The sequence below is a fragment of the Tachysurus fulvidraco genome, chromosome 15 (assembly GCF_022655615.1).
Source record: "Tachysurus fulvidraco isolate hzauxx_2018 chromosome 15, HZAU_PFXX_2.0, whole genome shotgun sequence".
Taxonomy (NCBI): domain Eukaryota; kingdom Metazoa; phylum Chordata; class Actinopteri; order Siluriformes; family Bagridae; genus Tachysurus; species Tachysurus fulvidraco.
Window position 1 is genome coordinate 11,302,679 of NC_062532.1, and position 16,601 is coordinate 11,319,279.

The window sequence follows — 16,601 nt, forward strand, 5'->3', positions numbered from 1 at the left end:
ACCCTAAAAATGTCTGGGCTTGAGCCGAACTGTTTTAAATGGGAGCAACATTACAAATGATGAAGGAGTCCAATAAGGCAACAAACACTTACAATAAACAACACCAGTCATAATCATAATATCTCTCTCTCTCTCTCTCTCTCTCTCTCTCTCTCTCTCTCTCTCTCTCTCTCTCTCTCTCACACACACACACACACACACACACACACACACACACACACACATTAATAAATGGAAATTGAAAATGAAATTGGTTAAAATCTGGTCAGTGATCCTGGTGAGACAGTTTTTTGTTTGTTTGTTTTTTTTGGGGTTTTTGGGGGGGGGATTTTGTGTATTCCATTTAACTATTAAAATGATCATTTAACTACTGAAAATAACATTAAAACGTTTTTGTGAGAAATAACGTAACAAATATTTCAAGTTTAGTTCTAACTTTTGCAAATAAAAGGAAAAGTCTAATAGGGAAATAAAAGGACAACAACAGCAAAGATGAAGGGTTTTAAAAAAATAAGGGAGAACGTGCTTGAGTGTGTGACGTCATTTCTGCGCGACTCTTCGGCGGTCTGTGTAGCTGAGTGCAGCTGTGGCTGTGTGAGTTTTGTAGGGAGAAAGAAATGACTGCTGTTGAGAGAGCTTTAAAAACCCATTTCGGGTTTGAAAAGTTCCGATCACAGCAGCAGGAGAATGTCGTTAAAGCGGTAATGAAAGGTAGGGATTTAGAGACCAGTTTTGTTTTGAAGATTGCTTTAAATTTGGATGTTTTTGAACTTGCTAGAATTGTCGCAGCTCAACACGTCAGCATCTGCATGGTCTGTCTTGTCTAGAGTTAAACGGCTTGGGCGTTTCAGGCTAATATAATTACTTTTTAAGATAATGGGTTACATTTTAAGACTGGCTTGACGTGTTTAGTAGTTTAAAAGTAGACTAATCTACCGTCATTATCCCTTTAAATGCAGGTGACAGGGATGTGTTTGTGTGCATGCCAACTGGAGCAGGGAAATCTCTGTGCTACCAGCTTCCTGCAGTGCTGAGCACTGGCATCACCCTGGTCATATCTCCTCTAATTGCACTCATACAGGTAGGTAGATGTGTGTGTGTGTGTGTGTGTGTGTGTGTATATATATATATATGTGTGTGTATATGTGTGTGTCTGTGTGTATGTATATGTGTGTGTGTTTGTGGGTATGTGCTTGTGTGTGTGTATGTGCTTGTGTGTGTATATGTATGTGTGTATATATATGTGTGTGTGTCTAGCATCTTTGACATTTAAAACTCAAATCCATTTTGAAACGAGTTCATTATTCAAAGCTTGTCATGACGGTTAGAGGTGAAGTGAAGTGAAGGCTTTGAGTGAAGTTGATCAGGTTTTACAGTGTATGAGTGTATGGGCAGACAGTTTGCACCTGTGCTTTTCTATGAAATGCATCATTTCGTAATTCATTTCAGTTCATTCAATCCTTCCTTCCTTATTTTATATTCAGTAAATGCTTTATCCTGGTCAGAGATGTGGTGGATTTATAACCTATTCAGGGAACACGGGGCATGAGGCAGGAATACACCCTGGATGGGACACCAGTCCATTGCAGGACATACATACACACACAGTGCATGCACATTGGCACCTGTGTACATTTTAGCATAGCCAAATTAAGAGGTGGGAGGACACTGGAGGACCAGGAGGAAACATACAGAGCTCAGGTTTGTACTATGATCCCTGGAGCTGCAAGGCAGCAACACTTCCTGCTTCACCACCATGCCACTCAAAACTGCATGTATACCCTATTAATAATTTTTTGTTTATCCACAGCAGTGATTAGTCAGTGGTAGCTCACCGCTAGTACATTTTGTTCTGTCCTTTCCTTCCTTGGTGTTCTAATGCTGTATAGTTCAGTGCTCAAACTGAGCTCGAGAACTGCATTGAAATGCACTGCTTTTGTTTAGAATACTACACATTCATTTGTTGTGCTTAAGAGTTGTTTGTCTTCCTTTCTCAGGATCAGATAGAGCACCTTAAAGCATTAAACATACCAGCATGTTCCATAAACTCGAAGCTTCCGTCTGGAGAGAGGAAGCAGATCCTGGCTGATCTGCATAGTGAAACTCCTCGGCTCAAGCTGCTGTATATCACTCCAGAGATGGTGGCTTCTCCATCTTTCCAGCCTTGCCTGAGCTCCTTGTGCTCCCGCAGGTTGCTAGCCTGTCTGGCTGTTGATGAAGCTCACTGTGTATCGCAGTGGGGTCATGATTTTAGACCTGACTACCTGAAGCTGGGAGACCTGCGTGCCCGTATGCCCGGCGTCCCCTGTGTGGCCTTGACGGCGACGGCTCCTAAGCGGGTGCAGGAGGACATCACACGCTCTCTGAGGCTACGATCACCACTCACTTTTACCACTCCGGTGTTTCGGAAAAACCTGAAGTACGACGTGATATTTCGAGATCTGCTGCCTGACCCTTATGTTCATCTGCATGCGTTTGCTAAGGAAGCCCTTGGAGGATGCTCAGCTGAGAAGGTCAGCCATTGTTTTTCTATTGTAAAATACATCAGTTTCTCAGAACTTCAGAAAATCTTTCTTGCCAATGTGTGTAATTAGTACATCTTGACAGTCTGCACAGGTTTCTTATAATTGGAAGAATATCATACACACATTTATGCTTCAGACTGACTAAAATTATCAATTTACATGCACACTTTCTTATTAATTGATGCGTGTAACATTGGTTTCCTAGAATAATAAGAAAAGACGCTACCGAGCCACTGAAGAGTTAAATCTCAGTGCCGGTCCAAAACCAGGATGAGTATCCGGCGTAAAACCTGCTCCTGATCTAATATGCGGACCACATGATCCGCTGTGGCGACCCTGAACAGGGAGCAGCTGAAAGACTCACTAGGTACCTACTGGTATTTCTAATACTATAGAATTTAGGGGTTCAATCCTTAAGCATTGACACCCTGTTGGTATTGCATGGAATTATTATTACCTCACTAGTCATGCAGACCAAATCGCAGGGCCTAGAGTCTTGAAACTTTTAAGGGATGATGGAACTCCACCATTCTACAACGGTGCACAGTCTAGTCCACATCTGCCGCACTGTCAAACGGTCAAAACAACAGCAGCAACAAATGAGCAAAATGGACTTTTTAACTTCAAGAATCAAGTGAAGAAGCTTTTATTGATTTTATTTCATTTCCTCCATATGCAGCTGATGCAGTACAAGGTGAAATGGAACAAAGTTCCTCCAGGATTCTGGTGCTACATTAACCACAGTGCTACATAAAATAACACAGGACATAAGTACATTACACAGTGCTACACAGTACTACATAAAGACACCAGACAATACAATTCACCGTTCTGTAGTCAGTCACAGTCTCAAGTCACAATGATCAGTGACCAAACTGTTCATCCCTATAGCTATGCAAAACTTTGGCATATTGACACCAAACATTGATCGCAAGATATAAAAAAAAAATCATATTTTCTCTTCAAACTTCTGGATAATTTGTCCTGAAATTACAGACGCATTATCTTTAGATTCATTGTAGCATACCCAAACACATTACGTATTGTTAGTAAGCTCAGTAAATGCCAATGTCTTTAAACGGCTCCAGTTTAAGTGCTCACATGCTTGCTAAATAATACATAATAAATAATACTAGACACAGACACTTAAAGTGCTAAAACCCTGATAATTGGGTAAACAGCTGAATGACTAAATTTAATACTTCTGGCTATGGCTTACAACCAAGTGTCGCTTCTTGTAGAGACTTTTGTCAAACACTGCACACATCTTGAAGTGTTTAGCTATCCTATGTCAGTTATGCATCAATTGTATGAATTGTGATCATTGCTTTTGATTTTATTTTTGATTTTTATTTTTTTGATGGAATAAATGAGCACCTCAAATCATCCACTTCACCCATTAATCCGTTTCCGATGATTTATTTGTGATATTCTTTGGTAGATTTTTGTTAGAGACTCTACTTTTGTCTGAATGCTTGTGTTTCTAGTGCGCACTGCTGCTCTTTGCTCTACACCAAACTTAGTCTTGCAGCTGTTGTGGGTTTTTTTTTTTTTCAGAAAAGGTCAGAATGGTGTATTTCTTTCTGCATATTTTGTACCACAGGGTACATGGAGGTACTGCACCGGCTTTGTGGATGCTTGTTGGAGGAATTTTTATGGGGTAAAAAGGTTGATTCTTGATTCTTTTGCTATGTTCAAATGAGAAAATAATTGACCACAGCTTGACTTCAGTCCTCAGACTTCTCAAGCCATTAGCTGACTCATTGCTGACTGATCAGGATGTAATTTATCCACAATTTTGGATGTTCCATGATGTTTCATTTTATAGAAATGCCCCAGAAATCAGTTCTTCTGCTACGTTCACGCAAGCAGTGACCAGAGATTGTCTGGCAAACATGAGCAACAGCGGGCTATTAGATGTGGGCGCGTCCAGATACGCATAAAAGTGGTAAAAAGTTGAACTTTATGCAAAAATTGAGTGACTTGTTGAAGACAGTAGAGTGCACATGATCCGTGGCAAAGAGCACACGCTGCTTCTTCTTTATCTCATACGATATGATGTATATATGCATTTTATATGGAAACGCCAAATCTTCCTCCAGAATGTTTCATTTTAGAATCAAGGTTTCAAGGTTTGTTGCTAATCGGGATGCTAGTTGCTCTATCCACTGATGAAGGTTATTACTATGGCAACCAGAAGGAGAAACACATACTGATGACTTCATAGTACAGCGACTGACGACTGAGTGAGAAAAATCACTATATATGTAAACATAGCTGATCTTAGTGACAAGCACACACATACATATATATACACACTTTTATTTATTTATTTTTTTACTTTTTTTTTTTTAAATCACTACTACAACTTTCTTTTCCACCTTTCAGGTCTTACTCAAATCACCACTGACATAATCCTGTACATGCAGCACAGCTAAGCAGTTTTATTGTGAAGTACCAGATCCTGCATCATCAGAATTGATTCAGATTCGAGAACCACAAACATTCGAATGCCGTTCATAACATTTACCATGATGCCTGACTCACTCATAACCTCCTGAAGTTCTTTCATGTTACTCCTCTGTTGTGTCGTCTTCTTTGGCTTTGTGTAACATGTTTTTGTACTCCAGGTCCCTAAATCATGCCATATCTTGGTTCAGAACTTCACACTTGCTTGCTAACATCGGGAGACGTTCTTAAATTAAGATCTAAGCATAATTGTGATGGAATATCTAGACTTCTGTAGCCAGAGCAGAAGGTTTGGCCTCCATAGCAGGTTTTTATTGGCAAAGGAGCACCCAAGCAGGCATCTGACTGAAAAGTAAAGCAACCAATCACATTTTGTTTTGTTCAGTGGAATGTTTAGAGGTGTGAAGATCAAAAATCGTTGTCCCTACAAAAACAGCCCGGTGTGTGATCATACATTTTTCATTTAAGAAAGTCATACAAATTAATGAGTCTAAACTATTACATTTGCAAAATCCAGTATTTAGCTGAACCTCATAAGCGCTCACAGTCAATGTTGTAAACATGATGGCTTCCTTCTTCCATGAGGGAAGTAGAGCTTCACAGCGGCTTTGTTTCCAAAAGAATAGTTAAAAAACATAACTTGCACGTCTCCAGGAAATCCTTTATAAATTTGCGTGCCATATTACATTGCGTGATATCAGCCAAAAGTTTGTGAGCTTTTCCCTCAGTCCAGAGTGTCTGTGTCTCCATTCTTACTCAGTTCTTACTGTCTGTGTGTCTACATTCTTACTGTAAAGCTCAGACGGTCCATTTGTATTTTTTTCTAAACTGGCATTTATAGAGTATGCAGACTATTTATCCTTTTTTGTTGCCAACTAAACTTCTTGTATGAATCCTTGTATGTTTTTCCAGAGACACCGAACCACAGTACCTTGCACTTTTTATAGATCATTCTGGATGTTAGCATTTGTCATGTAATTGTAAATTAATATAATAATCATAGTCTTTCTTCATACAGACTCTGGGAGCTCTAGAAACCAATAACCTGTTTAATAAACTTCATATTAGAGCAGATTTTCATCACTGGCTAACGCTCGTTCTTTATAATTGCTATTCACAAGAAGCTTTAGAGTGAGAGGACCAACCGTAATCGAATAACAGATAAACACAGACAAATTTTAATATTGTTACCTCAGGAAAATTGACCTCAATTTGCTAGATAAACCAATCAAGTGTGACGTGTTAAATAAAACTTGCAGAAAGTTTCCTGTAAATAGATTACACTCTTAATGCGTTCTACATAAACACGGTTTATTTCAAATGAGGTGCATTTACTTACCTATGGGGGAACCTTTTATATTGCTGAAATGAATACAATTTGCATGTGCTCCATGCTCACTGACCAGACAGAAAACTAAAACTTTTACATTTACAGTATTTACATCTTTATCCTTGCGTTTTATCTCATTTTGTACAACTGAGCAATTTAGTGTTAAGGGCCTTACTCAGGGGCACAGCAGAGGCAGCTTGGTGGACTTGGGATTCAAACTCCGTTCCGATTGGTAGACCAACACCTTAAACACTAGGCTACCACACTTCCATAACTAATAACCCAACCTTAAATCTTAAACATACAGAGAAAATAATATGTTAATCAAATGTACAAATTAAATGTAAATAAAGATGAAAAGAGAGGAATTAGCGCTTAATCTAAACCTAAGTCTATGACAAGCATATTAGGTATACAATTGAACATTTTGTGTAATTCTAATTCTAATATATTCAGGCTATAATACAGTACACTTTCCATAGCCGGTACGCTAGCACACCGAGCTCCATTCCTGTCAGGAGAAAATAAGCTGATGTCACGCTGGGCTCCGACTCACTGTTCTGCTCCTTGTCTTGATTGAATAACTGCAAGAATAAGCATGTGTTCTTTTAACGTGGCCAGTGTGTGTAAATATTTGTTAATAAAGGTGTGTGTGTCTGTGTTAAAGGGATGTGGGATTGTGTACTGTCGCACCAGAGAGAGTTGTGAGGACGTTGCACACAGATTGACTAAGCTTGGGCTTTTGGCCAGGCCCTACCATGCAGGTAACTCATTCAATACCTTCCACTGAAGAGTCTGTATCCGAACATCACACACACTGTATCCGAACATCACACACAACATAAATACTTGGTATTGAAAGAGTTAAATACTGTAGGAGGTCCTTCTAAAAAAGCAATGTTTTAATTTTTTTAAGGTGCAAATATGGAAGAGAAATTGCAATTTTGCGATTATTTATTATTTGCGTATTTTTAAGAAAAATGAGTTGTTGGTTTTAATTAATGAATTAATTATTATTTTTTGTCTAAGAAACAAAGATCATTTAGGTCATTAATCCATGCTCAGTAATTTGTATCATACAAATCACACAAATACGAGTGTTTATAGCATGTTGTCACAACTAATAATGCAATTATTCATCATTATATATATATATATATATATATATCATATTATATATCATATTAAATATACACAACAGTGGGTGTCTGTTGTTTTTTGTATGTTTTTGTACTTAAATAAGTTGTGTGTAAATTGTGAGACAAGAGTTCATTTTGTTAACAGTGGAATAGACACAAGTTTGGTATGAAACAGAAACAATAACAAATTTTGTTCTTTTAGTTTCTGTTGAAATATAAAAGATGCTGTTTGTGTTGTTTATTTTCATGTCAGGTCTGAAAGCAGGAGATCGCACAGATTCACAGGCTGATTGGATGGAAGGGAAAGTCCCTGTTATTGTGGCCACTATCAGCTTCGGGATGGGTGTTGACAAGGCCAATGTTAGGTAAGTGATCTCTCTATCAGCAACAGATCATTAGGACTACAGTAGAACTTCTTCCTCACCTTCGTGTGTGTGATCATGCTTATAGATGTGATGCGTCTTTTCTATCTCACAGGTTTGTAGCTCACTGGAACTTGGCTAAGTCTTTGGCCAGTTATTATCAGGAATCAGGACGTGCCGGCCGTGACGGACTTCCCTCTTCTTGCCGCATCTACTACTCTCCCAAAGACAGAGACCAACTACGCTTTCTCATCTGTAAAGAGATCAACCGCAAACAGGCACGTATGCCGACCACATTACACAATGTCTGGTGAATAGTTTGTTAGAGATTAGATCACATGGTGAAAAATATAGTATGATACTTTTCCTTCATTCATTGCACGACTTAAGTGAAGTTCGAACCCCTGAGTGGTGCAGCTTAAAAAGTGGTTCATGTCGTTCTATCAGGTATTGTTTAATTCTAAATATAATACATTCAAGCTATAATACAGTTACCATACTCTTTACACGTCAAGCTCCACTCATGTCAGGAGAAAACAAGGATCTGAGGCTTGATCTGTTTCTTGTCCTTCAAGTCAAGACAAGAAGCTTGACTTGACTCGAAGGACAGGAATGGGATGGGTGTTGACAAGGCCAATGTGAGGTGAGTCATGATGATCCGACAGCAACGGACCATTTGGGATGATCGATTACGTTTGTGTGTGATCGTGTACATAAGTAATGTATATCCTAAGTGTATATGACTGTAGAAAGGACTTTATTCATAATAACACTGTCTAGTGTTAATAGCAGTTTATAATCCCACCCTCCAGTGAGGTTCCCTTTTGAGCCTGGATCCTCTCGAGGTTTCTTCCTCTTCCATCTTATGCCCCCTTTCCACCAGAATGAACTGGGTACTGGTTAAGAGCTAGTGCTGGTGCTGGTTCGAAGTTGGTTTCACTGGCAAGCCTCCTAAGTTTGCCTTTCCATGGGCTAGAGAGCCATCACAGCGCCGTCTTACATCACTGTATACAACATTATACAGCAACGTTAGCGCTGCAGCGACAAACACAACATCAACAATGGCGGATGTTGCTTTACTGTTATGCTCATGGCTTTGCGAACCTACAATGGCATCCAAACGCAGCAGGTCCTGATTTAAAATGAATTAAAAATGGCGCTAACGACGTTCTCTTTTGTCTTGTTGGTCACAGTAGCCCCGCCTCCGGCCCCTGACGGTTCTTAAGTCTAGACTACCAATGATTTGGTGCTACTTAAGAACCACTTTTCATGGTTCAGAGCCGTTGCTTTGGGTGTCAAAAAAAGAACGAACTGATTTTAAATTAGGCTATGTCTCTGAACCATTACTCAAACTGCCTTGGTGGATAAGGGGCATATAATATATATATATATATACACACACACACACACACACACACACACACACACACACACACACATATATATACACACACACACACACACACACACACACATATATATATATATATATATATATATATACACACACACACACACACACACACACACACATATATATATATATATATATACACACACACACACACACACACACATACACACACACACACATATATATATATATACACACACACACACACACACACACACACACACACACACACACACACACACACACATATATATATATATATATATATATATATCTCACCACAGTCACCTCAGGCCTAAATACTATTAATCTTATATAATCTTATATTAATATTAATCTTAAATCTTGGTATAAATCTTTTGTATAATGTTAACCTTTTTATACTTTGTGCAATATGTCTTATGTCCATTGTTAAAAGCGTTATACAAAACAAAACTCAGATCCTTTTTATGTCTGAGCCAAGTCTATATTCCACTAGCTTAAGGGGATGTAGTGACTCAGTGTACTTATTATCTAGCTAAGTACATCCATATGTGTCCTCCATATGCTCATTTTCAGACTGTGTTTGTTGTTCTTTTTAATGTAGTTCATACCGTCATAAAACCTAACCGACTTTTCCGCCCAGTCGTTTACTACCAGATAAACAACTTAGATGTTACTCATGTTATTGTGTGTTTTCATAAGAGCTTTTTTTCCTTTTCAGGAGAAACGAGGTTCTGAGAAAGAACAGGACAAAGCACCCCTGCTGGACTTTGAGGCCATGGTTGCTTTCTGTGAGCAAGAAGGGTAAGATTTCATACGATACCTTTTTTTTTTTTACAAACGCAAATACACACTTTATACTTAGTAGTTAAGAGATTTGTGTTTATTGAATGTCTTATAGGTTTTTATGTAGATTTGCATTAAAAAGAAGAACAGTATTATTATAGATTGTTTATATTAATAGTGCTTGAAGGTGCTACATGTAAGATTCAGTGACCTTCAGTTTATTAATCTGTATACAGACATTCAGGAAACATTATCACTAATTCTGACCACACTGATTGTATTTTCAAAGAAAAAAAAATCCATATGATTTGTTAAATATTTGTTCTTTATAAAGTTTAGATACGAGTGTGCAGAGATCTGATAATGATCATATTATGGATGAACAAAATCGTACTTGTAGCTTCTGGCTTGGCTTGGTAAAAAAAATAATAACAAAGAATAAATACAGAATTGCATTGGTTCATCCCAGTCTTTCCCAAGTTTCTTTCATTAAAAACAAATTTGGTTGATGCTTTTTTTTATTTAAAGTGACAATTGAAACAAGATCCAACCGAGCAGGTGATGGTTAAAGGTCTTGCTCATGGACCATAAAGTGGAAGCTCGGTCTTCCAATCCATCACCCACACTCATAAGCACTGACCCTCCGCTTCCTGTTCCAGTTAGAGAGCATAGCTTTGACACACCTTCCCTGCGCCGTTATTCTCATACATACCTACTAGGTACAACACAGATTACATTTGTGAGATTATTCACAAGCACCGCATACATAATAAAAAGAATAAAAAGCCACATTCTGTATCCTCTGAAGTTTTTCCTGTGTCACCGAGGCAGGCTGTGCAAAGCCCCAGTGCAAAAACTTGCCCAAATTTCCCCAAAGCTTTTATAGTGAGCTCTCGCTGTCCCTTCTTTTCTCGCTGTGCCTCTTCCATTGTCTGGTATCTCTTCATGCTTGACTGAACTGTAGAGACGTTTCAAAGGACAGAGTTGTTCTTTCTTGAGCCTCGTCCACAGCTACAGCAGCACTGTGCACAAGCAAACACCACCATGGCCAGGAATGTCACTGAAAGACAACAACATCCATTTTATTAGACCTTATTTTGTCTTTCACATAGGTAAGCAAATAAGGCAAAAAAAAATAGTTTAGAATTATAAATTGTTTACTAATTAATTAATAATGAAATTATTATTATTATTAATATTAAATAGTTATCAATAAGTATTTATTATTAATAATAATCTTTAATTATTACATATTATTATTAATATTAAATTATTAATTATTTTAGATTCCAGGTGAAGTGAAGGTATGTATGTATCGACGCAATATTTTCCATCTCAAACAAACTTGGACAACCTGTGGATAAGAAGTTACAAGACACCCACAGAGATTGTGATTTCTCACCCACAATGTTAGCGCAGAGAGTAAAATTAGTGAGCGTGAGATTGCATTAGCTCTTAGTGTTTCTGACAGTTTCAGGAAATGACATTTTTCCTTGATGTCAGACTGGCACTCAGTCTGTATTGTTCATAGCAATAAAAAGAAACCCTTCTGTTCATGCTGTTCTAACAGTAAAGCTGTTACTATAACCGTTGACATCGTTTTTTGTTTTTTTTTTGTCAGACATAACATGGACATGGAATTGGTCATCATTGAAACTAATGCAAGCGTTGTTTGTGATTTAGATACATGCTGGATTTTAAAAACCTAGCTCTATGAACAATCAGTGTTTCCAAACAGGTCTTGATGTAGCATTTGTTCAACCTGACAGTAAAAATGCTTAAAGTTTAGAATCTTGCCAGCCATGTTTTTTGTTCAATGGATGTCCTAAAGCTGTGCCACAGAAACGGACATAGTTCAGTTTATATTCAGGTATCAGCGGTCAAAGTGTCCTTATCAACAAAACAGCAGACTGACGTAAAACATGTTAATAAAAATTTATATAGTTTACAAAGCAGCACTGACTGAGCTACTTATTCTTATGTTACTGTTAAGAGATGACCAGGAGGCTTGTGTATAAATGCTGTGAGTGATTTTTAGCTCAGGTGCTGAGATCAGGACTGATGATGATGATGATGATGATGATAAGAATCAAAGTTCTAACACAGTTCACTTTGTAAAATTGTAGTAATGTTTTGCATAAGTACAGGAACAAAACTGTATATAGAAAATGTTCAAATTTTGTCTGTCGTGAAAAGCCCAGTTAGCTACGCATTAGTCCAGACCTGTTCACATCCAAAATAATTGTTCATTCCAACACTAACGATCCATTGTTCAAAAACAGTTAACCAAGCCTTTACCAAAGCCTTATACTCGGTTCACATAAAACTCAATACGCTCGACTCCACAGATGCCTTTTTCTCCTTTGATATATAGTTTTACTTAAAAGGCTATTCCAAGATTTTTATTTATTTATTTATTTATTTAAATAGTCACATCTAGTATTTATCATTTACACATCACATAATTTTAACCTTAAAATAAATAATCAATTAGAGAGATAAGAGATAATAATAAGTAACAGATATTGCTTACAAATGAAGAGTAGGAGGATGAGGAAGCCTCCAATCTCAATGGAGTTTGCTTCAGGTAGAGTCTGTAGCTTGGTCCAGATGTTTTTGAGCATATCGAGTGCTTCCTGTTTGGCATCCATTCTCTTCTGGTCACAGCTGTCAGTAACAAGCAGACGGTGTTCGGATCAGTGCACAAGCTCTGTTCCTATCTGGATGGCCTCCTGCCAAATTCAGAGTTGACTTTACAACCAGTCTTTTATAGTCTGACCTGACCATGGAAAGTCAAGCTTAACATAGATCTCTCAGTCACTGCATACCAGACCTCTAATTATTATTAACAAACTACACCTACAAAATCCACTTGGGTTGTTGGTTCATGTCGTCTGAACGGACTGAGCACACTTGGTACAGAAAACGTCTTTTCTGTTTGACTGCAGACATGTGACTCCAAACAGAAGACAACCTGCTGGTTAAAATGATCTAGGCCTGTCATCCAGTGTGCTTTTTTGGGACTTGTTGAGTCGGGTGTGTGCTGTAACGGCGTATATCACAGGGTGGGGCTGCCACAGTGTACAGAAAAAGGCCTCAGTCGGGGATACAGCTATTTAATTTTAAAGACCACAGGCATCTAGTCGTTGCTTTTCATTATTTAGTATTTAGTATTTAAAGTTTTAGCAAGCCTATAAAAAAGCATATTATGGTGTTTAGGGTTAGTCTGCAATTCTGTGAACAGCATGTACATCACATGTAAAGTTTTAGCATGACAATTTGTACCAAGTATTACTGTCTGGTTTAAGTTTGCAGACTATCTTGTATACAGTTGATTTTGGAGTAAACATAATACTTAAATGTTTAGTCTACAAGATAATGTTATTTGTAATGGTTTAGTCTGTAATTAAGTAAACGGTATGTAAAAGTTTAGTAGGCGAGAATGAAGCAGTATGTACGTTTATTTGGTAAGTGTGTAAGTGATTAGTTAGTAAGTAATGTTAAAAATGTTTAGTCTGTAAGTAAATGTAAAGGTTTAGTTTGGAATTATGTTACCAGTAGGTAGAGTTTTAGTATGTAAGTATTCCAAGGTTTAGTATGTATGTATACAGTATGTTAAAGTTTAGCATATGAGTATGGAAACAGTATGTAAAGTTTTATAGTATAAGTATGTAAGTTACAGTAGATTTATATACATATGCTACTTTTAGCATGCAACAAAGTAAACAGTAAATATGTTTAGTTTGTAAATATAATAATAATATGTAAACTACTAATATTAATAGGTTTTGTCTATAAGTAAACAGGGCATGTAAACAGCACATGAAAGTGCTTTTGAACAACGTTTACATCTGTCCATCATTACGGGGGTGAACAAATACCGTTCAGCTGACTTTTTTGAGGCAAAATCCTGTGTGGTTCCTAAGTTTGTTTATTTGTTCTGTTTGAACAATGATGCGTCGGACTTTAGAAGGCAACACAGTTGGACAAGATTAGCTGTCAGGATAGTGTAGTGAATTCCTTGCTCATGGCTTGTTTGAAAGGCATGCAGCAGGTGCTTGAATGTAGTTCGGCTTGTACGAGGAATTTAGTGCTGTTTCTCGTTTTTACTTTAGCCAGTCTTCAAGTAAATACAAAGACGAATCTTTCTAATTTGTGAATTAGGCGTGACTGACTTTATTGCCTTAACTAGCCTAACCAGTTTACATGAACCAAACATGGGATCCTGTCTTACCTGAGGGGAAAGGAAAGTGCTTCCCCCTTTTTCCACTTGCTTGCTTCGGTTCCAGCTGTTGATTTGGGAATTCCACAAGCAGCCTAACTCCTTAACTTAACTCCACCACCGAGCTGCTGCCTTTTGACTGCGCTCCAGTCCTGTTCCGCTTGTTATGCTTGTCTCAATCCAAGTTTTTTTTTCCCCCCAGATTGTTGCCTTCTCTTGCTGTACTTGTTTAACGCAGAAGTGCTGTTGCTGTTCTGTTGAGTGACTAACTACTTAACATGCATGTGGGTTATATTTCAGTTTGAGATTTTTTCCCCCGTCATAGCCAGAATTAAGCTTTAGGTCTTCTTTACATTCTCTTCACAAGAGACTGCTTGCCTCTGTGTCTTTTCTGTGGTTTTTTGTCGTCCCTCTCTTTCTCTGTTTACCTCTCTCACCCCCCACACACCCCCTTTTGTCTCAGCAGGACTGCCTACTTCTCCTCCCCTCCATTCACCCTGGAAACACTCCCCCCCCCCCCATCTTCTAATTCTAAAACTATTCTGGCATAGTAAGAGCGTGTATTTTGAAATTAGGAAATTGAAATTTGGTAAAAAAAAAGAAGACAGACACTGTCACACATGTAAGACTTAAGCTACAAAAAAAAGCTTAGTTAGATTTCAGCCTCAGGCCTTCCTTCACCATGTGACACTCATTTTTATTATATCTGTTTTGTTCAAGAGGCTCAGCGCTGTTGTAAAACGGTTCTTTTCACTAGCGCACCCTGTGAATCTTTTCATTGTGTAATCAGCAAGTGAACAAAACTGTAACAGAAATATGCATAACTGCTAAACTGGACTATTTAATAGTGGCTCTGTTCTTGAAGTTGTAGCTGTGTTGTAGAGACGTGGCACACAGAGGCCTTTTGTGTGGGATTGTAGAGCGGTCCACTGTACACATGTTTTCATTGACTGCTTAGTCCGAGTCCCAGTCCCCCTAAGAACTGTCCCAGACCCTGGTGTAACCTGAAACCTTCTGGTGTGAGCTATGGAAAGTAAGCTCTCTCTCTCTCTCTCTGCTTGTGTGTTTGTGTGTGTGTGTGTGTGTGTGTGTGTGTGTGTGTGTGTGTGTGTGTGTGTGTGTGTGTGTGTGTGTGTGTGTGTGTGTGTGTGTGTGTGTGTGTGTGTGTCTTTGTAGCCTGTTAAACCTTATTCTGCCAGGATTGTGCAATATTGATTTTTCCCTGTTTGCAATTTATTGTGCTCTTTAATATAATGGCTCAGAACCGACAGCCTAAAAAAAGATAATAAACGAGCACTTCTACTATTTGAATTTTAGGGAATATCTGTAATAAGTTAGTGGCTGCTAGAGGAACGAGAGTAAAGAATACCATCAGTCTAAAAAAAACTCTGACGGGAAGGTAATATAGTAAAGTGCTGATTTAAGTAATTCATGGGAATCTAGGTCTATAGTTATCGATTGAAGAAGATAAAGAAGCCTTTATAAGTCTTGTATACTTTAAAGTACAGTGAAATATTCTTCACATATAACAGTTTGTTAGAAAGTTCGGGTCAGTGTTCAGGGGTAGCCGTGATGCAACAACGGTGGCGCAAAGACTGTTAGCGGTGTTGCTCAACAGTGGCAGCTTGCCAGCCCAGCTTCCTGATCTAAAACTCAGTTGCGTTAACCATTGTGCACCACTGCCCAGTGACTCAACTGTTTGGACATCTAAGGGAAGTTCATTTCACCATCTAGTTTGAAGAACAGAGAAATGATTGATGTATGCTTCCCTATCAGAGGGTGTGGGGTGTGCTTTGTTGTAAGTGAACGCTGGTCTGTTTTTGGATTTGCAGACAACTGTCAGTGTTGTAATGCTGATGTGGGCAACTACAGGAAGAGATTGTAGTAATGTGGTGGTGAGGGAGAACTTTAGACAGCAAGTCATGCAGCTGCATTCTGGATCAGTCTCAGAGTTGGTATGGTGCGCCAAGGTGGACCTTCCAGGAATGAGTTGCAGTAGAATTCTGAACTCTTCCTGTGTGGATAGAAATGAACAAATCCTTCTCATGATGAAAAGGAGAAATTAGTATCGATGTCTGAGATTAGTAATATGAGGGGAATATCTCAAGGTTGCACACAGTGACATAATGCAATCTAGTTGTTGTCCAGGGACATCCCAAGATCTTGGAGTTGAATCACCTGGGATGAACAGCAACTCAGTTTTGCCTGGAATTTGGTTTCAGCTGATGAGCTGCCATCCATGCTGAGATATCTGGCAGACATTCTGAGATCAAATCAGTGTACGAGGGAGGGGATAACTATGATCTCATCAAGATATCGAGGACACCATTTGAGAGTCTGTGTGGAGCAGATGCGGATATTCTCCACATCAC

At 38.5% G+C, this 16,601-nt stretch overlaps 1 protein-coding gene and 1 long non-coding RNA gene across 5 annotated transcripts in view; one reads left to right on the forward strand and one right to left on the reverse strand.

Annotated features, from left to right (window-relative positions):
* Nucleotides 1–533: 533 nt before the first annotated feature.
* recql5 (RecQ helicase-like 5) overlaps nt 534–16,601 on the forward strand; it is a 29,176-nt gene continuing 13,108 nt past the window's right edge. The window contains exons 1-7 of one of the 3 annotated variants that reach the window (XR_007137888.1): nt 534–711; nt 960–1,081; nt 1,998–2,513; nt 6,992–7,088; nt 7,717–7,828; nt 7,941–8,103; nt 9,943–10,025. Coding sequence is in view for 2 of the 3 variants with exons in the window: in XM_047800627.1 (XP_047656583.1) it covers nt 618–711; nt 960–1,081; nt 1,998–2,513; nt 6,992–7,088; nt 7,717–7,828; nt 7,941–8,103; nt 9,943–10,025 (1,187 nt within the window). In the remaining variant the exon portion in view is untranslated. The remainder of the gene's footprint in view (nt 712–959; nt 1,082–1,997; nt 2,514–6,991; nt 7,089–7,716; nt 7,829–7,940; nt 8,104–9,942; nt 10,026–16,601) is intronic. The other 2 variants (XM_047800627.1, XM_027141513.2) reach the window with 2 other exon arrangements.
* LOC113639581 lies at nt 10,083–14,671 on the reverse strand. Of its 2 annotated transcripts, none has more exons than XR_003439861.2 (3): nt 14,242–14,671; nt 12,541–12,739; nt 10,083–11,067 (listed from the first exon to the last, which is right to left on the reverse strand). It is a non-coding gene; the product is annotated as an uncharacterized LOC113639581 (long non-coding RNA). The 2 variants fall into 2 exon arrangements; XR_003439860.2 differs by having other exon boundaries at nt 12,541–12,674; nt 14,242–14,666.